The 24,079-nt window shown below is 38.0% G+C and overlaps 1 protein-coding gene across 1 annotated transcript; it reads left to right on the top strand.

Annotated features, from left to right (window-relative positions):
* The first annotated feature begins 550 nt into the window (after nt 1-550).
* Nucleotides 551-22,157, top strand: pde6a (phosphodiesterase 6A, cGMP-specific, rod, alpha). Its single transcript, XM_088294070.1, has 24 exons — nt 551-693; nt 1,988-2,318; nt 3,138-3,279; nt 5,888-6,043; nt 9,100-9,189; nt 9,757-9,897; nt 9,972-10,046; nt 11,098-11,162; nt 11,241-11,307; nt 11,703-11,750; nt 13,752-13,901; nt 15,235-15,378; nt 16,144-16,209; nt 16,288-16,434; nt 16,930-17,037; nt 17,790-17,899; nt 18,114-18,201; nt 19,620-19,720; nt 19,806-19,913; nt 20,001-20,064; nt 20,639-20,713; nt 20,844-20,927; nt 21,460-21,628; nt 21,706-22,157. Exons 2-24 carry the CDS (start codon nt 1,990-1,992, stop codon nt 21,741-21,743), a joined length of 2,565 nt encoding a protein of 854 aa, XP_088150196.1. The 5' UTR covers nt 551-693; nt 1,988-1,989; the 3' UTR covers nt 21,744-22,157.
* The last annotated feature ends 1,922 nt before the right edge of the window (nt 22,158-24,079 follow it).

The raw sequence follows: 24,079 nt of genomic DNA on the forward strand, positions 1-24,079 counted from the left end.
GGTCACGTGAGCTCCTTGGACTACAAAGATAAATCGCCACAGCGCGAACTCTCACTCCGACTAGAGTCGCACTCACAGGCCATTTAATTAGGTACATCGTCTCGGGTTAAAGATAAAGATAAAGATGTCCTTTATTAGTCCCACAATGGGGAAATTTGAAGTGTTACAGCAGGGTTCAACAAAATTACAGTATAATATAATATCGTCGTGTCTGGTATTGTTCCTTGTATGATGTATTAAATGGCCAGATTATTTATTTCATCCTGATGATGGCAAAGCATCTTCTGCAATTTTACGTCATCTTAATCTTAATTGGGAAGATGTCCAATAATCAAAGAGACAGTTTCGCACCAATATGGTTGATTACCACTGAATTTCATAGTTTTGCGTCAGCGTTGATATTGGTGTCCAGTCATTATGAACATGCATGGCGGTTCAAGTCAATATTCCAAAAAAAAAAAAAAAAAAAAGAAAGAAAAAAAGAGGGAGCATTTCCAGGTGGTGACCCTCAACACTCGAAGGTATCATAATCTTCGGATTACATTTGTGAGCAGTTTTACGAGCACATGTGATCATTTAAAAACACCCTTGCTCTAATCCCATTTTCTCTCGCATCCACTTGCAGACTTTGTGATGAGACAGAGGGATTAGACATTGTGCAGTTGGAGACGATACGGACGGACACTTTATCAGGTACAGTTTGTCTTTTTATGATGTACTTACTGTGACGTCATGAAGGTAGTGGGCAAGGTTGTTGAATCTATTGAGAACGAATGAAATTGCTAAAACCAAAATCGCAAAAATATGTTCTTAACGAAGTCAAACGAAATTGAAATATGCTTTTGAAATACGAAAATTAACTGAAACTACATCGTACAATTCAAAAACTGACAAAAACTGACAATCTGACTTTGTCAATTACTATCATACCTGAACCTTTGTGGTTCATTTGGAATGTATTTATTTCAGTATTGCTGTCCAGAAGATGGAAAGTCAAACAATTGTTTAAGAATTATAGTTAACTTTTTTACACAATGCCGAGTGACATTTTCTTTTTTTTTTTGCTTTTTCTTGGCAAATACTCCATATATTAAATAAAACTAATACTACAATTAATAAAAACCTAAAATGAAGTATTATTCAAAAAGTAAAAAAGCATCAAACTTGCTCTAAAAACAAAGTGATCTTGAAAAACTAACGTTAAAATGAAATGAATACAATACGACAAGGGCAGCATAGTGGGTGACTGATTAGCACATTGGCCTCACAGTGCAGAGGATGTGGGTTCGGTTCCGGCTCCGGCCTTCCTGTGTGGAGTTTGCATGTTCTCACCGTGCCCGCGTGGGTTTCCTCCGGGTACTCCGGTTTCCTCCCACGTTTCAAAAACATACATGGCAGGCCGATTGAACACTCTAAATTGCCTGTAGGTGATTGTGAGCGCATATAGTTGTTTGTCGATGTGTGCCCTGAAATTGGTTAGTATGTTGTAAGATGCCTTCTGTGGATAAAGTACATTAAATTAGATTAGTCAATATTCAAAGTCATGCATATTTGAACAGTAATGTGCTCCTTAGTGACGCATACAAAAAATGCTTTTATACTTCCTAAAAATACAATACAACTTTATTTATATAGCACATTTCACAACAGCTACAGCTATAGCAAAGCGTATTCCATATGGTGTAATAGAAATTAACAGGAAATTAGAATACAAATTAAAACACACAAACACTAGATACCATCTTACGGTAAAGGCAATTAGCTTGTATTAAAAAAAATAAAAACAGCTTTTGTCATACTTTCTCATGAAATTCAATGCCCATTGTGCGTGCCTAGGCCACCTGGGAGAGTGTTAAGGCCATTTCATACTTTCCAGCATAATTGCAGCTGCAAATCATATTGTAATGCTGTGTCCCACCTTGAACTCAACAAGGATTCATGTAGTCGTTCTACAGAGAGGATAAAGAATGTCTACTTTGCTCCACAGTTATGTTGGACGCCGCCACGGCCGAGCAGTTCCTTGACGCCAACCCGCAGTTCGCCAAGCAGTACTACGACGTCAACTTCCGGCCCAAGCTTGTGTCGGACTTGCTGGACAATGGCCGTGCCACGGCGGTGGACGTGAGCCGCTATCACCAGCTCTCCGCAGTGGAGGAGAGCGAGATCCTATTTGACCTGGTACGAGACATCCAGGACAACCTGCAGATGGAGAAGTCCCTCTTCAACCTCATGCGGCACCTCAGCTTCATGCTGAGGGCGGACCGCATGAGCCTCTTCATGTACAGGCAGAGGAATGGCGTAGCTGAGCTTGCCACCAGGTTGAGCCTCCTTTTTATCTTTATTTATTGCATTTAAGCACACCAAAAAAACCTCTGCCAAGGCTAAAACAAAGTCCAGTAGATGGCAGTAATGCACACTACAAATCAACAAGCAACAAAATTGCTTCCCCAGCACAGTTTCATCTGCTGCATTGTTTCTTCTGACCCTGATGCAAGCAGACTGTAACGGACACAAGTGGGAAAAAAAAGACTCCCGAGCCGCATTTTTATCGAGATCTGCACCTTAATGAGATGGTCCTTGTTGTTGTTGAGTAAGACTGCTAACTAATGACCGTAACTGCTGACTCAGATTCATGGTCCACTTTGGAAAGGAACTGCAGATGTCGGGATGGTAGGTGGGTTTATGGCGAGGCAGGCAGCTTGTGCAGATGCAATATGTGATGTACATATTCGCCATGATATTTTATAATACATCTAATAATATTGTATTAAATTCCCTGAGGTGTGGCACGGTGATTGTCTGGTTACCACTCACTCAAACTAACTGACAAATTCTGATCTAACTACCAAACTAATAAATTCACTAAGACTGCCTCAATAACTCAACATATTAAATCTTATCGAGCTCTTTAAGTCACTCACCAACACACAAGTGGACTGTCCCCCTTCAGAAGTGAAAATGCATTTCTTAACCTCAACTGTAACTTTGTGTGACTCTGCACCCAAATTGAATGACATTTTAAATGGTCTTTTCAAAATAGCTACTAATCGAAATACACCACCTTGATCCCAGAATTATAAAAATACATATGTTTGGTCTACTATTATTGATATTGCGTCAACACTTGTGCCTTGCAGGTTATTTAATGTGCATAAAGATTCCATGTTCGACGACTGCCTTGTGCAGCCTGATAGTGAAATCGTGTACCCGCTGGATTTAGGCATCGTGGGCCTTGTGGCCTCCACCAAGAAAATGGTCAACGTGCCTGACGTGTCCCAGGTAATAAATTAAACTACATACACACTTTACCATAACACAATGACAGAAACAGCAAAACCAGAAAAAATGAGTATTAATAGCTGTGTGGAAAGGCAGATTTTTTTTAATTTCTCTTGGATATCAATAAACTGTTTACCCATGAGTGCTTAGTCACAACTTATCAAAAGCAAAAATGTCATGACTGTTTTAAAGTATTAAGTGTAAGTCTCCCTGATGGGACCCGTATGATTGAAACATATAAATGCATGTGCTTTATGTAGTGTTTATGTCATATTTGTGTATTTGCGGACCCCACCACAAAATCAAATGATCTAAACTACTATTAAATTGTAACTATTTGATAACTGTTCATTAGCTTTATTGTGGAGCTCATTTACTGCTTATTGTTGATTTTGTGCACTTTCAAGGGTTTAGGGAGTATTGTAGCACTAAAGTAAGTGTGCTTTTTCAAAATTTTAAATAATTTACATAACACATTTAAAATATGAATAATGAATGCACATATTCATAAACAAGAAAAGACGTTTAGATTTTTTAAATGTTTTGTGAATAAATGTATACAAAAAATTCACGAGATAATATATAATTCTTATATGTGAGAATAATAGGAATAAAAACAACAACAACAACAATAATAATTATAATAATAATAATAATAAATCTAATTTGACCTATTTTGATAACTAAAACGCAGCAGTGCTACTCAAGTTCCTTGCACCGCCTGAGCCAATCCGATTACTAATCCATTTATCCCGTATCGGTGAAAGAATGTAACTGATCCATCGTGGGTGCGATGATTGCCACGAAACACTCTTTCAATTCCCTCCCGTTAATATCTCCCTCCCAGTTTGCTATTTCATTTTTTCTCTGATGCTCTGCACCACAATGGCCACCAGAGAGCGACGTGACAGAACAATTTCCTTCAAAACCAGGCCTTCAAAGCAATGGTATTATCACTTAATTCCTTTGGCATCTGGAAGTGTTTGGGAATTTTATTCCAACGGAAAGCTGTAAAACGCATTCCTGCCCGGCCTTGACTCACGGGCGCACATGAGTAAAAGTACTTCAGTTCCAGAATTTCTGGTGACAGTTCTTGTTTCCTCTTAATTGGTCTGCTTTGTGACGCTAATGCAGTGAGTGCAGCGGCCTTTGAGGCGAGTTGATGAGACTTTCTATTTCCATTGAAGATGGAGATTATGTTTGGGATTTTGGTCTTCCACTCACATTCATACAACAGTACTTCTCTCTTCCCTTTTAATCTTCACATCATTCACATGCTCGTCTCACCCCGACATGGGTTTTGTATTCAGGTGTGTGTGCGTGCTTGTGTTTGCATGCGTATGTGTGTGTGCGTGTGTGTGTGTGGTATACAGTTTCTCAGATGAAACTGCATGGTTAATCTGTCCCGAATTAGAGCGATCCCAGATTACAGGCAGAGGTCACACAAGCCTGCAGTGGAGCCCTGTCCACTGACTCAGCAGCAGAAGCAGCAGCACAAAGACACCTTGCAGCCATTTTAAAACCGCTTTGTTGCTCCACAGCTACCAAAATCGACTTCTCTGGATTTGTTAGTTTGCATTTTGAATTTATAATGTATTTTTACACATTATGAAGGAAAATTCAGTCATTATTTTCTTACAAAACAATCCTTTATTCTATTTTATTATAATTTCTTTTTACAATTATTATTATTAATATTCATTATTTTACAATTTTAAAATAGTATTAATGATTCTATTGTTATATCAATCAACTAAATCATATTTACAATTATTTAGAACGTCCATCCATCCATTATCTGAGCCTCTTCTCTTCCACATTTAAATAAAAAAACTATCTTCATATTTTCAATTTAAGCAATTATGAATTACCATTATATTATAATTATGTAAAAGGTAAAGCTCAATTATTTGAATTCATTATGTTATTCTAATTATAAAAAATATTAATTGTAGTAATGTTCATAATTACCTCTGTATGATTTATTTATATTCTTAAAATTATTTAACAATTATTTTCCAAAATTACACTTCAATGTAATTAAAAACACTGATTTTGTCATTATTTCACAATTAATCAAAATTTTACAAAATATAAATTACAATTAACTTTACAGTTATCAAAATGGAAAGCCTTTTTTACAATATGGCAAACATAAGTGACAATTATAATCATAATCTAAATGGCAAAAGCCCCTTAATTACCTTAATTTATGTTTGGGATTTCCAAATCTTATTTACAATAAAAAACATTTAATTACATATATGAGATATACAAAAATAGAAAGCTCCTAAATTGTTAAGCCATATCAGGTCAATTGTAAGTTATTGAAACTGTAAAGTCTAGACTTAAGGAAATTCCTTAGTAATTATTTTGGCTTCGTCTGATAATATAAAGAAAATATATCTAAAAATCTGATAGCAGTGTTGGTCAGACAAAAGACAGCTGATTCTGTCTCCAGAGAATCCGTCCGTCTGCAGGTTTTAAGTCTCGCTTGTCTTTTAATAAAGTCTCCTCCTCGCCTGAGGACTACGCTGTTCTCCTGGTCCATTGGGTTTGGCTTTAAAAGTTGAAATCTTCCTCCTCCACCATTCCTGCGGCATTTTAGAATCCTCACTTCAGCAACTTTGTGGATGAGTTGACCGAGTACACCACCAGGAACGTGTTGGCCGTGCCCATTATGAACGGCAAGGACATGGTGGCCGTCATGATGGCCATCAACAAGATGGACGACGCTCCGCACTTCACCACCACGGATGAGGAGGTAACCATGTCCGTATTGTATTGTTTCCTTGAATGATATATAGCAGTGCCTTGAAATATAAACTTTACCGTATTACCCCAATTTTGCAAACAACACTCAGATCTATTTATGTGTCATTAGATTGGCTCTCTCACGGCATTGAACAGGTCAGTGTGAGGATGCAAAACAATTTTCTTCTGCTAAAGTGTTCTGTCACCTTGAGACTGTCTCTCTAAAACTCTAAATTGTGTGTTTTTGTTGTTTGACTATGGTGGCTGCAGATGACACGCATGGCCCAAAATGTCAGCAGTTTAATGAAGGTGTTGTGTCGCTTTGTAAAATAAATAACCCTCTTCTTTCTTTTGGTATTTCGCTGGACTTTGCACAGATAGAATTGGGCGTCATGGGACACTTTCACATTTGTGCGCCGTTGTGGGATGGAACTAGTATTTTCTTGGCCAATAGTAGCGCCATCCCTCTTTTGCATCAAAATCAGGGCGGTCAGGGTGCAGTAAATCCGAGTACGCCATGTTTGACTCGTCAGAAACAGAAATAGACGCGCTGGGGTCGATTCATAACATTGGCAGATAAACTGCAAGAGCTCCCCTTGTGGAATATGTGACATGAGCAGCTTGTGCCGGCCTTGTTTCATCACACAGCAATTGATTTTGAATTCTGTATGGCACTTGGGAGGGCATGTTTGAATGTGTAAGAATCCTTATGATTTTGAATAGTCTTATCATGTCGACTCGGAGAAACCTAGTGACTTTAATTGAGCACCAATGGGGGTGTCAGGAGACGTGTTACCTCCCTACTGGGAGGATTTTTCCATATTAGGACATGAAGCCAATTTGTTTTGGTTATAGTTCAGCATTTGGGGGTGGGGAAAAATCCTGATGATTTTAAAGTGTTATAAGTCTCAAGATGAATTGTTTTCGATTATGAATACCTTTTGTATTTAGCTCAGGGGTTGCAGCAGAGGAGACTGGTCTTCCTTCCATACCCCTCCTGGGCCATTGTTCCCGATTGACATTGAATATTGGGTGGCACTTGGGAAGGGGTGGTCTGTCCAGCATCTAAGAAACCTATTGATTTTAAAGATCTGTTTCAAGGTGGAAAGAGATGTCCTATAATTTCCCTACCAGTCTTCTGGGACTGTTTATCCATATCTGTCTGGCATCAAAGAAACCCATTGATTTTAAAGTCTTACCTAAGTTCTGTGTGAAACGCTGCCTTCTAATGGATCCTTTGAAATGGATACTAGAGTAAGAATCCTATTGATTTTGACCTAAGAAGGGGACAAATAAATATTAAAACTAAACTACTTCAAGTTCCATCACGTGGTCCTTGTATTGTTTGTTGAAAATGGTAACCATGTCATGGACTAAATGGCTAGGAACTGTGGGATTCCCCAGAGGTGAATACTGGTACCCCTACTGTTCAATCTCTACATGCTTCTCGTACCCATCTTACGCACAGTTATAAAGTGTCCTACCACAATTATGCAAATAACACTCAAACATATTGGACGACAGTTTAACGTGGGCCTGCAGACTGACTCTGTCACTGCATCAGTGTGGATGCAAAACGCGGAATAAAATGTAAAATATAAAACTGGCATTTTTCAAGAGAAAGTGTTATCAGCCACCTTAAAACTCTTTCCACGTATGTTTTTATCTCTTCTCTGCAGATGACATGCAGCTATACGGAGCAATGTCCCCAAATAAGAGCAGTTCAATTAAAGTCATGTACCACTTTTGAAAAACAAATATATAACTGGATGAACAAAATTATCCTTCAACTAATCCAGAACAAAATGGAGGTAATTGTTTTGGGCAATAAAGAAAGGATTGCCATTAGTAGACATTTGGAGTCACTGTCAAATCAAAGACCATGTCCAAAGCTTTCAAGTTGACTTTTACAAGGCATATAAAATCAATCAATAAAAAGCTTTTTACCAGCTCAAAGCTATCATCAGACTGAAGGGTTCCGTGCTCAAAGCAGACCAGCAGATGCTTATACATGCTTTTATCATCAATACACTTGAATATTCTAATGGTCTCCTGACTGGACTCCCTCAGAAGATCATCAAACAGCTGCAGCGGCAGCTCGGGTACTGACCAGAACCAAGCGATCAGAACATATCACTACAATCTTAAAGGCATTATGCTCCTAGGCAGCTGTTGAATAGATTTAAAAATTATGTTACTGCTCTATAAATCTTTGAATCGTTTAGGTCCCGCATACATTAAATAAATGATAGTAAGATGTAAACCCAGGCAGCATTGTGGCCGAGAGGTGGATAGGTCAAGGGTTCGATTCTGGTCTTCGGCCTTCCTCTGTGGAGTTTGCATTTTATCTCTGTGCCAGCGTGGGCTTTCTGCCACATTCCGAAGACAAGCATGGCAGGTTGATCGAACACTCCAAATTCGGAGTGATTGTGAGTGTGAATGGTTGTTCGCCTACGTGTGCCCTGAAATTGCCTGGCAACTAGTTGAGGGTGTACCCCTCCTACTGCCCGAAGACCGCTAGGATAGGCTCCAGCACCACCGCGACCCTTGTGTGGGTTAGTGGCTTGGAAGTTGGATAAAGGATGGATGGATGGAATATAAACCCAGTAGGGCTCTGAAATCTGCAGACTTGGGTCAATTAGTGGAGGCCAGATTTCAAAGCAAAGATGGTGAAGCAGAGTTATGATTCACGCAGATGGAATAAGCTGCTAACAGAAGTCAAGTCAGCCCCAAGTGTGAATGCTTTTTTTTTCCAGGTTTAAAACTTTACTGTTTTGTAATCATACATATGAGTGTGGTCTTTTAAAGACTTGTTAAACTTTTTTTTTTTTTTTTTACATTTCTTGCATTGCTCATAATTTTACTAAACTAGGTTTTATTTCTGTCCTTTGTTTTTAGGCATCTTTAGTTCTTTTGATTGTAAATTCTTTTTCAATGTACTACTTTTAATTATATAAACCACATTAACTTAAATAAGCTATGTAAATATTATTCTTGGTATTTTGAATTATTGTAACAAAATAACCACTTTTTCAATCGTAAAAATGATTATAAATTTACCCGCAGACTCTGAACAAGTACCTGAACTTTGCCAACCTGGTGCTGAGGGTTTTCCACCTTAGCTACCTGCACAACTGTGAGACCAGGAGAGGGCAGGTGAGTGATTTTTCCCAACGTGTCTTGCCTTAACCGATGGCTTTGTGGACTGCCACAGCTCAGGGAGAAAGCTTCGTGACTCAGAGCGGTCGTAGCAATAAAAGTTGGGACAATAACACAAAGTTGCAGTGGTGATTGATGCAACTCAAGAGTTCTAAGGAAGTTGGAAGGTTAGATGATTATTTTCAGGCTGTGATGGATTATTATAGTTCTTTTTCACAGCAAGAATGCAGTAGTTGTTTCTTTTTTTTCTGATCCAAAGTTATCGGAGGAAGTTGATGTCTACAGTTTGGAATGTGTATAGGAAAGGGCATGTACTTTCTCACTCTCCACCTAATTACACCTTTATTACACTTATTACAAATAATTCAAAACATTTATTTAAAACTTTTGTTACTCACCTATCACACTTTATGACCTTACCAAATAATTTGATATTTTTTATGAACTTATCACCAACATATTAATTGATTGCACTGTTTTGCTACTGCACACATTACACACTTATTATACGTCTATTACACAATTATTAAACAAGAGTTACACTTTGTATGTGTGTGTATGCAGGTACTGTTGTGGTCGGCCAGCAAGGTATTTGAGGAGCTGACGGACATTGAGAGGCAGTTTCACAAGGCCTTGTACACAGTGCGGGCGTTCCTCAACTGCGACCGCTACTCTGTGGGTCTGCTGGACATGACCAAAACCAAGGTGACCAACATCCAAAGTGTCAAAGCTAGCAACAAAGACTTAAAATTTGTCCCGTTCTTTTCTTTTATTTGCAGGAGTTCTTTGATCTGTGGCCTGTCCTGATGGGAGAAGTTCCTCCTTACGACGGACCCAAAACACCCGATGGTCGGGTAAGTGAAAATGATTACTCTGTTCAACAGCAAATTTTTAAGCAGAAATGGCACTATGTCCATAAACATATTTTTGGTGTTTACTTTTTCTCCACCGCATTAGGTTTTGAAGATACAGTATTTTAATTATTTACTTTTTAAGTTTCTGTTTCTAAACCTAACCCCTAATTCATAAATATTAGTAAATACATTACAATATTTTATATTACATATTATTGCTAATTTGCTATCATATTATTAGTGCCCGAGCTGCTATTGCTTCTGTAGCAAATAATCGCACTTTTAATGAACTTAATATGAACTAGCACTCACTAAAATTTGCAGGCACACCTGGCCTGGCAATATGTGACATGTGAGATTTTAAAGTTGCCATACGTGAGAACTAAAATAAATAAATAAATAAAATAAATTAGTATTATTAATATTATTATGATTATTATTATATAGGGTCTGCAGCACCCATTATTATTATTATTATTATTATTATGGAAACCATTTATCGGCATTTTGTCCCCGGTACGGACGTCCACTTTTGGGGCGGAGGACGCAGGACAAGAAGTTTTTTGAAAAGGACGGATTAAAAGGAGCAAGAAGGACAGCAACGGAGGGCGATGATTTTTATGAATAAGGACAGTGTAAGGACAAATAGGGTGCCTAAGTAGCTGACAGAGGATGCAGGACGCAGCGGTAAAATAGGGTAAAGTGCACACCTGTGATGAAAACTCGATGTGCTCGAGAAAAAAACAAGGGCAGTTTCGGAATCAATGCAAAAAATTATCAAGAAAAGTTAACTTGCATCTCTGATTTCAAAATGTAGTAAAAATTTGTTGACCAGTTTTGAATGCACACTCAACACCATGTTTGTTTTTTCTTGTCCAGGAAATTGTCTTCTACAAAATGTAGTCAAAATTTGTTGACCAGTTTTGAATGCACACTCAACACCATGTTTGTTTTATCTTGTCCAGGAAATTGTCTTCTACAAAATGTAGTCAAAATTTGTTGACCAGTTTTGAATGCACACTCAACACCATGTTTGTTTTATCTTGTCCAGGAAATTGTATTCTACAAAATTATTGACTACATCCTGCACGGCAAAGAAGACATCAAAGTCATCCCGTCAGTCATACATACAATCAGTTTTGTTGATGGCTTATAAATTATTCGGAATCAAATGCTGTTGTTATTGACGTGCAGGAACCCTCCAGCAGACCATTGGGCTCTGGTCAGCGGCTTGCCGATCTATGTTGCAGAAAATGGACTGGTAGGAATTTATTGAGCGTTTTTATGATAGATGTATTCAATTGTATTCATTTAGAAAAATGATCCAGAAATCATACTAATCATCGATTGTGTTTTGTGCACCATTCATCTAGGAGGGATCTAACATTTGTTTACACAATAATACGTTCATTAAATTCTGCATGCTTATTACTACAAATTTATTACACAATATTTGAACACTTATTTATACATTAATTGCACATATATATGCTTAGTCAAACAATTATTATACAATCTGAGTTATTTTCTGAACATAAAAGTTGACATTTAGTATTTATGCTTTTCTTATTTCTGCCCCGTTTGTCTCCTCCATCATCTTTGTTCACATTTTCAAGCACAATTATACTAACAATATTTTTTCTCTGTTTCTAACAGATTTGCAACATAATGAACGCAGCTGAAGATGAATTCTTTGATTTCCAGGTAAGAGTCACAGTTTCATATCAAAGTGCATTCAATTAGGTACACCCACTCATTTTAATGAGCTCGAACATAAGAACCGTGTGATTTAAAGGCGGTGTTTCCATCAGGCCTCCCTGTGAACTGGAAGTCAATAAATTGTACACAAGTACCTACTGTTGTGGCACTAACGTGATGTCATGTGTGCGTGCACGTGAGTACACGTGGGGCAAAGTCGCAGTCATAAAGGGAAAAAAATGATCTCCCTATCTTTCCTCACTGACTTTCCAGCAGGATGGGCAGCTCCTCTCATCTTCCCTCCCATTAGAATCACTTTGCCACGGAGAGGTGCGCTAACTCTAATGACCAAATTTATCATTTTTACTCCTTCTTTTCGAAGCCCATCACCCGGTTGAGAGGACGCACTTGTTCTCTGCCACGTCGGCCGATGATGTGGATTTTCTTCAGCTACATTCTTTCATTACAATTCAATCAGATTAATATCACTTTTTATAACCAGCCCCGAATAAGAAGAAGGAAATGGATGCACAGTACGTACAGTATAAATGACATTGGTCCCATAGGAAATTCTGAAAATTAATTACTGGATCATAAAACATTGTTTATAAAAAATGCCTCAAAATAATTCTACTATACAAGCATTGCACCAAACTAATTTATTACACAATGTAAAACATTCACAAACTTATGATATACATTAAACATTTATCCCAAATTTATTACACGCATATTACACTTCTATTATTATTGATTGATTACACATATATCGCATATTCATGATATACTTATTATATATACATGCACTTATGAAGCACTTACACATTTGAGTTATTTGTTTTATAATGCACTTATTACAAATTTACTACATATGTATTAAACTCCCCCTACATGTTGCATATTTATTAGGCAAGACAGCTTTATTTATATAGGGCATTTCATACTCAAACTCAATGTACTTAACATACATCCTTTAGAGCAGTGGTCCCCAACCACTGGTCCGCAGGTCACCTGGTACTGGACGAGAGACAGATGCAAAACAAAAACGGCCTCATTTTTTTCCCACTAAAACAGATACATCAGTCCCAAAATAACCCCCACTCTGTCAATGTCCTTCCAACGGGCAATTTAAATAGGGCTTGGTGTTTACATGATCAAGAATTATTAAGTGACAGTGATGACCTGTGAGCATCAGCAAGTGATCAGAGGCGGCAGCAATGCGTGTGACAACAGCCAATTAGAGTCCAGCTTTTCCTTCTCTTCTTTGGTTTTCAAGTCAAAGACGCAATAAGAAACTTCAGGAAACAATAAGTGGACAATGAACCAACAAGTAGCTAAACAAGCAGTTGATGGGCAGCCATGACTTAGCGTTACCATCCCAAAATGAAACAATTTCGACAAGATTGTTCGTCGCCATTGTGTGTGGGTGTGTGTGTGTGTGTGTGTGTGTGTATCTCCAAAGGAGAAAATGTAGCCGTCGTGCAAGGTGTATCCTCATAAACAACAGTTGTGTTAAGTCATTTGAACGTATTTCAAGTAGCACATACGTGATGATGTGGAAAGCATTATCATGCGAAAGGAGTTTGCTCAGGCTGCTGGCGTATCATTAGCAGTATAGCCACTACTGAGTAGCCATGCCGCAGCAATCAGTCATGTCAGCTTTTGCATCTTTTGATCATTGCAAGACCCTCAACACCACAACACACCCCATTTTAAATGTTGAGTGCACATACTACAAACACTCTTGACGTTTCGTTACACACTAACAAGCTTGATATGCATTTATTACAAATGATTTTATGCATGATCGCGAGTATTGTACATTTTACTTCTTGTAACTTCTAAATGGTCATTGGTCATATTATTAGTTTGAATGTTTTATGATTTTTTGTCACTAAATTAAAGGTAAATATCCGTACAGTTAATATGCAGTAACTTTAGTTTTTAGTGTAAAATATATGTCTGTATTTTTTTAATTGATGGTTGTGAATCCCTTCCTTTGCACAGAAAGAACCTCTGGACAACTCGGGGTGGACTGTTCGCAACGTTTTGTCCATGCCTATCGTCAACAAGAAAGAGGAGATTGTGGGCGTGGCAACCTTCTATAACAGGAAGGACGGGAAACCCTTTGACGAGATGGACGAAACGCTGATGGAGGTGGAGTATCTACCGTATAAAACTTGTGCCTGTGGGTGTGTGTGTGGGTGTGTGTGTGTGTGGGCGTGCGTGGGTGGGTGTGTGTGTGTGTGTGTGTGTGACTCACGGGTTTCTAAATAGAGAGACGTGTGTGTTCATTATTTATCAGCCAGGAGACTTTTCTGCATCCACTTTGTTCACAAGGTCGACTGCTCGCAGTTGAGCAATAATCCACGTGTCACATTTTCAATATAAACACACAAACCAAAGTGACTTTTTCATCTTGTGCCCATGTTTTTTCTCTAGCACATCAGGTTTTCATAAAACTAATAACAAAGACATAATAGCAACAATATAATGTCTAAAAAAGTAATATATTTTATAATATTAAAAAAATTAACGATTGGGTTCAGCAACAGGTGGAATTTGGGGGGGAAACATTGCTATAAATTGCAAGGCATGGTAAAATATACATTGTGTCAGCTTTTCATTGGTCAAACTTAAAAAAAAAAAACATGTAAAAAAAATCGGATATGTGAGAAAAAAGTAAAGACATTTTTTAAATCAGTGACAAAAATACATTTAGGTACACATAATGCCATCTTTGATTCAATTTTCCTGTTAACCAATGTTCCATCCATCCATTTGGCAAAAGCATTTCTTTCTGTCAACATTCTACCTGTTGTCACTTATTTATAATTATTGTATTTTTTTATTTCATAGTTTGAGATTAAAAAATAAGTGCCTTTTTAATTTGCTGAATGAAAATACAAGTGATTTTTGTGTTAGTGCTTTATTACTTTTATTTCATAATTTCTTTCTGAATAAAAAGAAAAATAATTAATTTTGTCAGTGCTCTGCCTGTTTCCACATTTTGAAAAATCAAAAAAATCACAATTTAAATATATTCTAAACAAATACAAATGCACTGCTCTATAAGATATTTTTTAAATTTGTTTTGTTATAGTTCCATTTTCAGAATTTTAATTTTTATCGAAAAAAAAAGCTACTTTCATCAGTGCTCTATTATTTTCCACTTTTTATTAATATTTTCATTTATTTTAAACAGAAGTATATTTTCCTCATATTCTACCAATTGTCATTTACCGGTATTTAGTTAACAATTTTTGACATTATTTAGTTGGAATGAAAAATAAAATTAAATGAGTTTTTTCCCTCAGTGCTCCACCTGTTGCCAAGCGAAGTAATGCATTATTCTTCAGCATTAAACCAGTTTAATTCATGATAAAATAATCTAAATGTAAATATACGGCTCCACGAGGACTCAGCACAATAGTTGCTGTCAATGTCACATTTCTCCACAAGTTGGTGATTCTGTCCCTCCTCATTGCAGTCTCTGACTCAGTTCCTGGGTTGGTCGGTGCTCAACCCGGACACATACGACAAAATGAACAAGCTGGAGAACCGCAAGGACATCTTCCAGGACATGGTGCTCTACCACGTCAAGTGTCGCAAGGACGAGATACAGAATGTCCTGGTCAGTGAACGCCTCCATCTCTTGATGAAGATCAGTCATCATTTTATCTTCAGTCCCATGTTTTGTGTTTGCTTCGTATAGTATAGTATAGTATGGTATGGTATAGCATGGTATGGTATTGTATGGTATGGTATGGTATGGTATGGTATAGTATAGTATAGTATAGTATAGTATAGTATAGTATAGTATATATTTGTATTGTATGAAATTTGGTATAAATGTTTACCATGAGTAGAAAAAATACAACACAATACAATACAAATGTATTTATGGAGCTGTAAAAAGAAAAAGAAAATAGTTTAAAAAACTACAGTTATCCCTCATTTTTCTGCAATGAGCAAATTAAGAAATGTAGACCCCCAAGAAAGTTTTTTTGCAGTATGAAATTTGGGAGGCACATCAATCATGACCCACATAAAAACATTGACTTAATTTAGTAGATAATTCCACGATAGGTAGACCCACAAAAAAGACTGAAGAAAAAGAAAAAGAAAGAAAAAACAAAACACAGGAAGCCTGAAGCTAATTTCACTTGGCACCATGAAATTTGGTCCGCATATCTGGCATGAGTAGAACAAAAAAAAAAAAAACATGCCATAGGAGAAATTCCAAATTAAGGTTTATGGTCATTTTATAACATTTCCAAGAGTCCCTCAAGACAAAATTGGAAATTGTATAAATTGCAATATTTCTGTGTTTTCTATGTCATTGCTTGGCAACTATAATGTCAAATTTGCCAAATGGTGGCTTCCTTTGCATCCTCAGAACACCCGCGAGCGATGGGGGAAAGAACCGGATGAGTGCGAAGAGGAGGAGCTGGAGGAGATCCTGGTGATCAAAACAACACAAACATCATTCCCTTTTTTTTCCCAACATGATTCATGAATGATATGTTTGTCCTGTGTCCAGTCTGAAGTCCTCCCCAAAGCCAAGAAAGCGGAGATCTTGGAGTTTCACTTCTGCGACTTTGAGCACAGCGAGTTGGACCTGGTCAAGTGCGGCATCAGGATGTACTACGAGCTCAAAGTGGTGGACAAGTTTCACATTCCCAGAGAGGTGACCAAGTCTTTTGTTGCCTCATTTTAGGCGAAATACTTTTCTGTCTGCTGCCTTTCACTCTTGCGCACATACAAACCTGTTTGTGAAGAACACCACTAATTACGTTAAAAATCAAATACTAACAAACCACATCAAGTCACATATCAATTTAAAGGTCTTAAGGGCTCCATTCACTAGTTATGCTGTCAATATACACTCATATGATGCCATGGCAAAAAAAAAAACTTCCCTGCACACATTTTTTTTAGGGGAAATTTGACTAAAATTGTCTTCCTTGTGAAAGCCATAACACAGCTGCAGTCTCAGAGTTTTATTTAGAGAGACTAAGCGAACCCTCATCGGCTCCAATGCAGGTAGTTAATTAATCATGTAGCATCGCCGGTGTCCTGCTGGAAATAAACTCACTGCGCAGCTATTTTTAACGCCTATTTGAACAAATGGAGGCCTAATGGGTGTGTGTGTGTGGGTGTGTGTGTGTGTGTGTGTTCGTAGGTGCTGGTGAGGTTCATGTATTCACTTAGCAAAGGCTACAGGAAGATCACCTATCACAACTGGAGACACGGATTCAATGTTGGGCAGACCATGTTCACGCTGCTCATGGTCTCTCTCACACACACACACACACACACACACGCGCACACACCTACATGCACATAGCTCATGAGTAGACCCACAAAAAAGTCACAAGAAGTGATGGCCAAAAACACTCAGGAAGGTTTGGAAACTGAATTTTTAGGCTCCTTTTTGTCCACTTCCAGGATGTCCTACAAAGATAAACTTTTCCTAACTAGTTTTACTGAAGTAACCGAGGAACTAGCCAATTTATCTCAGTTTTGGCCATTCAAACAAATGTAAAAAAAAAAACACATTCACTTCGCAACAAAAAAAATGGTAGCCATATCTATTCTGACCAGATCCACAAGAAAGCATTTTGGTTTGAATTGTTGAGCTATTTTGGCCATTCAAGCAAGAAAAAAAGAAAGTCAGTCGTCATAACCCAGTTTTACTTTGCAAAATTACATTTGGGTGTCATGTCTGTCATGAGTCGACCCACCAAAAGAATCCATCCCCAAAAGCACAAAGGAAGTCTCCAATTTTAGTTCGAAGCAGCCATTTTCTGCTTGTCTAATTGTTGCAAAATTTGAACCTCATCTACTGGAAAGTTGCACGACACTAATTAGAAAACATTTTAGTTTTCATCCTTGCATGTGGGCCGAGCGTGGCTGGGAAGTTTGATGACTCGCTATAAAGCTCAAAATTCTAACAAGTCAGCTCGGCAAGGTCAGAGCTTGACAAAACATCCTACAGAAAGTAATAAATCAAAAGAGTAAAGTGTGCATTGGTGTGTTCAGACGGGCGACCTGAAGCGTTACTACACTGACCTGGAGTGCATGGCCATGGTGACCGCCGGCTTCTGTCACGACATTGACCACCGAGGCACCAACAACCTCTACCAGATGAAGTGAGCACAAAAGCTGTTTGTCGCAATGTTTGTTGACGTTCGCTGGCTCTTACAAACGCAATTCATCACCTGTAGTAAAACGAGCCAACCCGTGCAGCAGGTCCAGCCAATCCTAAAATGATCAGTTATGATTTAGCACCATGTAACCGCCCTTCCTTAATACGTGTGCACTCACCGTGTGTATGTGTGCGGGGGTGTGTGTGTGTGTGTTCAGGTCTGGAAATCCTCTGGCGAAGCTTCACGGCTCGTCCATCTTGGAGAGACACCATCTTGAGTTTGGCAAGACTCTTCTGAGAGATGAGGTGTGTTGCGGTGCATGCGCAGGCACGCGCACATGCACGCACACACACACACACACACGCACCCCCACCCCTGCGCCCACACACACATACATCTTGAGTTAAACTCACTTTGACAGCTGCTGTTTCGGTCCACCGGTGTGGAGAATTTGACGTGCGGCCAAATTAATGTCAAATAAATAAAATAATAAAGTAAACAATGTATGAAAATCTGAAGCATTTTTAATATTTTTTTTTAAATAAAAACATCAGGTTCAATTCAAAAAACATTTTAGACACAAAATGGGTCACCAAAAAACAAAGTGCAAAAAAATGAAAACAGACTTATTTTGTTAAGCTGCACAGTGTACGACAGGTTAGCACAATGGGCTCGCACGGCAGAGGTCGTGGGTTCGATTCCGTCTCCGGCTTTCCTTTGTGGAGTTTGCATGTTCTCCTGCGTGGGTTGCCTCCCACATTTCAAAAACATGCATGGCAGGTTGTACACTCTAAATTGTCCCTAGGTATGGTTGCTTGTCTATACGTGCCCTGCGATTGGCTGGCAACCAGTCCAGGGTGTACCCTGCCTACTGCCCTAAGATAGCTGGGATAGGCTCCAGGACCCCCCGTGACCCAAGTGAGGAGAAGCGATACAGATAATGGATGGATTATTTTGTTAAAAAATATTATACGAAGATTCATCTTAATATACCCCCAAAAGGTTTAATTTAATCGTAGATACACATTTATTTTATTTTTTAAAAAAGTGCCAACACGTTTAAAAAGACAAATTTTAAAAATATTTATTTTAGTATATTTTTTTGTGAATCTATGTGTCTAATTTATCTAATTTTACAGTTAAAAAAAGAAAATTTTACAACAATTTGGAACCTGATTTGTTTAATTTAAAAAATCCGATTTTAAATACAAAAAAATAAAAATAATGAAGTTAATGATTTTTAAAATGTATTTAATTTTTAGATAAAAGCATGTTTTCACTTTATTCAGTTTTGGAACTCAATTTATTTAATTTCAAATAAAAACTTAATTTTTAGCACAACGTTATAGTTGTTGAAAAGTATTTTATTCTAAATACAAAATAAATAAATAAAAAGACACTTTCATTCAGTTTTTAAACTGGTATCCAATTTATGTTGTTAGTGACATTTGCAATTGGAGCTCATGGGCACTGTGAGCTCAATTTCAGTCTACAGCAGGTGTCAGTAAAGTAAATGTCAGCCTTTTTGGATCCCTGAATAGAGGTGGATGAGTGAGAACACAAAGAACATATTATTGCAGAGAAAATGATTGACTTGATGTTTGCCGTAAGCTCATCATACAAATATTAATGTTAATCAAATACTCATTTAAGAACTCAATGAACCACTTTAATTAGCATCACCGAATGTAACAAGTGTTGACACTATGGTTGTTTGTTTCAGTCACTCAACATCTACCAGAACCTGAACCGCCGCCAGCACGACATCGTCATCCACCTCATGGACATCGCTATTATCGCCACCGACCTGGCGCTCTACTTCAAGTCAGTACCACCTGTCCGGCCATCTTGTCACAGCTCCTGTTGATCAATCCCATGCTGCAATGTGGCTGTCCTTGTCCTGTTTTAGGAAGAGGACCATGTTCCAGAAGATTGTGGACCAATCCAAGACTTACGAGAACTGGAACGACTGGACCAAGTACATGATGCTGGAGACCACGCGCAAGGAGATTGTAATGTAAGCCCGTACAGACAAACACACACACACCGACACCCACACACAAACACACACTGTTTAATCCATCAAATTGTGTTGAGCGCGCAGGGCCATGATGATGACGGCATGTGACCTGTCGGCCATCGCCAAGCCCTGGGAGATTCAGAGCAAGGTCAGTGTGATGTCACTTTTGTGTATGTAGGTGTGTGTGTTTGATCAACATTGTCACAATAAGAAAAATAAAGAAAACTATGTTTTACTTTTCGGAATTATATTATTTTAAAGACAAAAATCACCATATTACAAATTATACAGATTCAATTTCTATTTTTTATTTCCACAATTTTTTGGGTCATTTTAAAACAAAGAAATATTTTTCAGGAAAACAAAGTGGGTTTTTTTTGGTTTGTTTTGTTGTTGTTTTTTAACCCAAAAAGTAATTGTTTAAGGAAATTGTGAGGTGGCATGCTCACCATTTGCCCACCGTGCCGCCAGCTTGCCAGCTTGCTAGCTAGCTTGCTAAATAAATAGATAGATAGATAGATAGATTTTTCATAAAAAAATTATAAAAAAATATCCTATTTTTTAGAAAAGACTTACAATGTTACAAAATGAAAGTAATTTTTTTCCTTGGAAAAATTGTGCAAATGAATGAGAATAGCACTGCAAGTCTTGTGTTGGGATATTCCATTTGTATTCTTTGATGAAAAAAAAGCTCATCACCAAGTGTCCCCCCCCCCCTGCAGGTAGCGCTGTCTGTAGCTGCTGAGTTTTGGGAGCAAGGAGACCTGGAGAGAACCGTCCTGGAGCAACAACCCATTGTAAGTGTTTTTGAGATGGATGCTCTCTGACGATCAATACATGGAACAGACTCTTAATTGTGTTTTAATGAAGTGTGCAGTGGAGAAGGAAGAATCTCAATTCCTGCCTCGCTTTTTTTCTCCTTTTCAGCCCATGATGGACAGAAACAAAGCAGAAGAGCTTCCGAAGCTTCAGTGTGGCTTCATCGACTTTGTTTGCTCTTTCGTTTACAAGGTTATATCATGCAATTTAAAAAAAATAACTCCCCCACTACATAAAAATTGTCATCTTAAAAGATTTTTTTTTCAGAAAGTAGTCATTACGTAAATAAAATTGTGTTTTATTAAGGAAAAAGTAATATGTTAAATTTTCTATGAATACATTTGTATTCTTACAAGAAAACATTCAGAAAATTACAAAAATAGGGTACTTGTTGAAGAAAAAAGTCAATCTCATGAGTTCTTTTTGCAAAACATCAAAATTTTTTGAAAAAAAAGTGTTTAACGGAGATGAAAAGAAAGTTGGAGAGAGACTAAAAACAATGTTTACAAAGTTATTCTTTGCTGTTAGTTGATACATATTTCTTTCATTTTGTTTTCTTTAAAGTTAATAAGAATACAATGCTATGCAGAGGCATACTTATTGCAATTTTCTAGACAAATGTTACTATCAATAGTCGTGGAGGAGAGATGGGGAGCATGACTTTTTTTTTTCTTTGCGGGGGTGGCGTACCAGAACGTGACGTTTTGTCGTGTTTTGGTATCAGGAGTTCAGCCGCTTCCACGTGGAGATCACCCCCATGCTGGATCGTCTCCTCAACAACCGCAAGGAGTGGAACGCCCTCAAAGAGGAGCACGACGCCAAGATGGCCACCGTGGAGGCAGCCAAAAAGGCCAAGGAGGAGGCAGCTGGCAAGGCAGCAGCGGCCAGACAAGGTACAGGTCGCTACCGATGCTCAACTATCCAAATATCTATTTTCATCCCACCTAATCTGAAGTTTTTCTTCCTGCAGCGAGTGCGGCCCAATCCAAGACTTGTACGCTCAGCTAGAAGTAAATAATGATTACGTTAAAATGGATTGCACATACAGGAAGCAAAAAAAAATGTTTCATTTGGAAACAAGCAGTTTAACACGTATGTATTGTAATTCAAAGTTAAATAAAACTGAACTCTACTGTACAAATGTACTGTACTCAAAAGTTAAAGCCACTGCATCGGGGTACAGTTGAAATATTTAATTCAGTGATGCTTTCACTTTGCACTAGGGGGAGTCCATCTACCACTTGCGGTACACTTTGAGAATGAAGATGAAGTAGTTGTTGCACATTGCTAGCTGCAGCTAAACTTTATACTTCTGTAGTACAACAAAACCCAGTATGCTTGATGTATGATCTATGTACCAGTTCTTAACACCACCTTTGTTTGCTTGCTTCAAACAATAGTAAATGATGCTATTTTCATACACATCTTGTGTTTTTTTAAGTGCTCAGTTGGGGTATCATAATCTAACAAAATTAAAGATGTATTTTTTAGGGTGAAAGGTTGGTGTATATATATATATATAGAGAGAGAGAGAGAGAGAGATTTAAAGTTAAGTAAACGTTAAAGTAATCTCACAACATTAGTCATATTTCTTTCATGAAAAAGTCATAATTTTACAAGCACCTGATGGAACATGGTTGGAAAAATTCCCAAAGGCAAAATAGAAGGTAAAATAAGTTATTTTATTTTTCAAGAGATTCTACAAGATTGAAATAAAAAAAAAAACAACAAACATGCAAGGAAAAAACTAAATTGTACATCATTGAGGTGAAATTTAAAATAAAGTTTAAAGTCATGCTTTTTGTGGGAAAATGTCTTTGCACTTTTTTTTAGGAAGGTGTTTTTCAGAGGGAACCAAAATTTGTCTAAAATATTTGCAATCAAGGAGAATGAAGTTGAATTTCTTCTCACATACAGATATATATATATATATATATTTTTTTTTTTTTAATTTATAAAATCAAATGCTAGCAGATTGAATGTTTAAAAACATAAGTCTGACATTATGGGTATTTTTTTTATTACAGTCAAATCGGTCAAATTTGACCAAAAATGTGTTTAAGGGTGATCGGATTATGAAGGATGTCCTTGGAAAATGTTAAACCTGAACCCCAAAATGTTTTTTCCTACTTGAAAGAAGCTGCATCCATGCGCACCACACTCTCATATGTGGGTCACATCAGTGTTTCACAACAGTGCACATGACAGCCGAGCGTTAATAAACCGGATGGAGCCTGCAAAGGGGGTCAAAAGCGCTCTAAATCCATCCTTCCTCCCCCTCCGCGCTTTGTAGTAGCGCCCACGTAAGCGTGCGTGTCGTCACCACCTCGTGACGTAAGCGCTGCTGACATAAGACGGCAGCTCAAAGGATTGCCGTATACGGCCATGATGCCAGCCAGGCCGAGCGTGACGCAGGGACAACCCGTGACTGCTGCAGAGAGAGGAAAGGAGGAGAGAGGGTGTGAAATGGAGTTTTGGAGGGGAGGTGGGGGGCGAGATTCAGCTGGAGCCGTGACGACTATTTTTAGGTGCTCGCTGTTGTTTCCAAGCAGGATCCAAAAGGACCGGCTGGCTGCGGTGTGAGACGCTCGCCAGAATGCACCAAATTTCCACAGTATGTTAGCATCACATGCTAACATTTTCCATAGCAAGATGTGCTTTAGCGTTAGCATTCAAACTCAAATTGTCACGAAATGAATTTGGAAACCGTTTTTTCTGCTAAAAGAAAAAATATTTGCTAACAGTATTTTGTTTGTTTTTTATTATTCTGTTTAATATTAACAAGTGGTTAGCTTCTTTTTTACGCTTGCACGTGAAAGGTATATTTGATGATATGCATGGGAATTGTTTGAATGATTGATTAAACAGTGCTCCTTGAGATGTTCCAAACGTCGCATATTTTTTTATTTTTGTTTCATCTGACCCCGCTTTAAACGTCTCCGAAACTTTATCGCTGACCTGTCTGGTGTGTTTCTTGCTTTTCACTGTGCTGTGATTTTCCCTGAAAGCATACCTTGAACCACTTAACTGTTGTTTAATACCTTGATCAGGTCTTGAAAGTTCAGGATACTCTGTAGGTTTTGGAATATAACATACGTTCTTGATGTATTCGGTCCATTCTGCAGTCACACCAAATTGGAGAAGAGGAAGACGGAGAGCCGACAGGTCAGGAAGTACTTGACAGGATGAATTCCAACATTTGTGTCACTTCTAGTTTCCGCTCTTCTTACACAGGAACAAACACACACATCACACACATTTAAAACACTCCAGTTGAGTGGACGGGAAGAGACATCAGTAGTACAATGTATTTTATAAGTCAGGGCACATTTAACCAACACCTC

This window comes from Idiotropiscis lumnitzeri, chromosome 4 (genome assembly GCF_059441095.1).
Source record: "Idiotropiscis lumnitzeri isolate Australia: NSW breed Sydney's pygmy pipehorse chromosome 4, RoL_Ilum_1.0, whole genome shotgun sequence".
In the NCBI taxonomy this organism is placed as follows: domain Eukaryota; kingdom Metazoa; phylum Chordata; class Actinopteri; order Syngnathiformes; family Syngnathidae; genus Idiotropiscis; species Idiotropiscis lumnitzeri.

Coding starts and splice junctions, on each gene's coding strand:
- pde6a (XM_088294070.1), top strand. CDS start 1,990: ATGTTGGACGCCGCCACGGCCGAGCAGTTCCTTGACGCCAACCCGCAG. Junction 16,435..16,929: donor AGTTTCACATTCCCAGAGAG/GTGACCAAGTCT, acceptor GTGTGTTCGTAG/GTGCTGGTGAGGTTCATGTA. Junction 17,038..17,789: donor CCATGTTCACGCTGCTCATG/GTCTCTCTCACA, acceptor TGGTGTGTTCAG/ACGGGCGACCTGAAGCGTTA.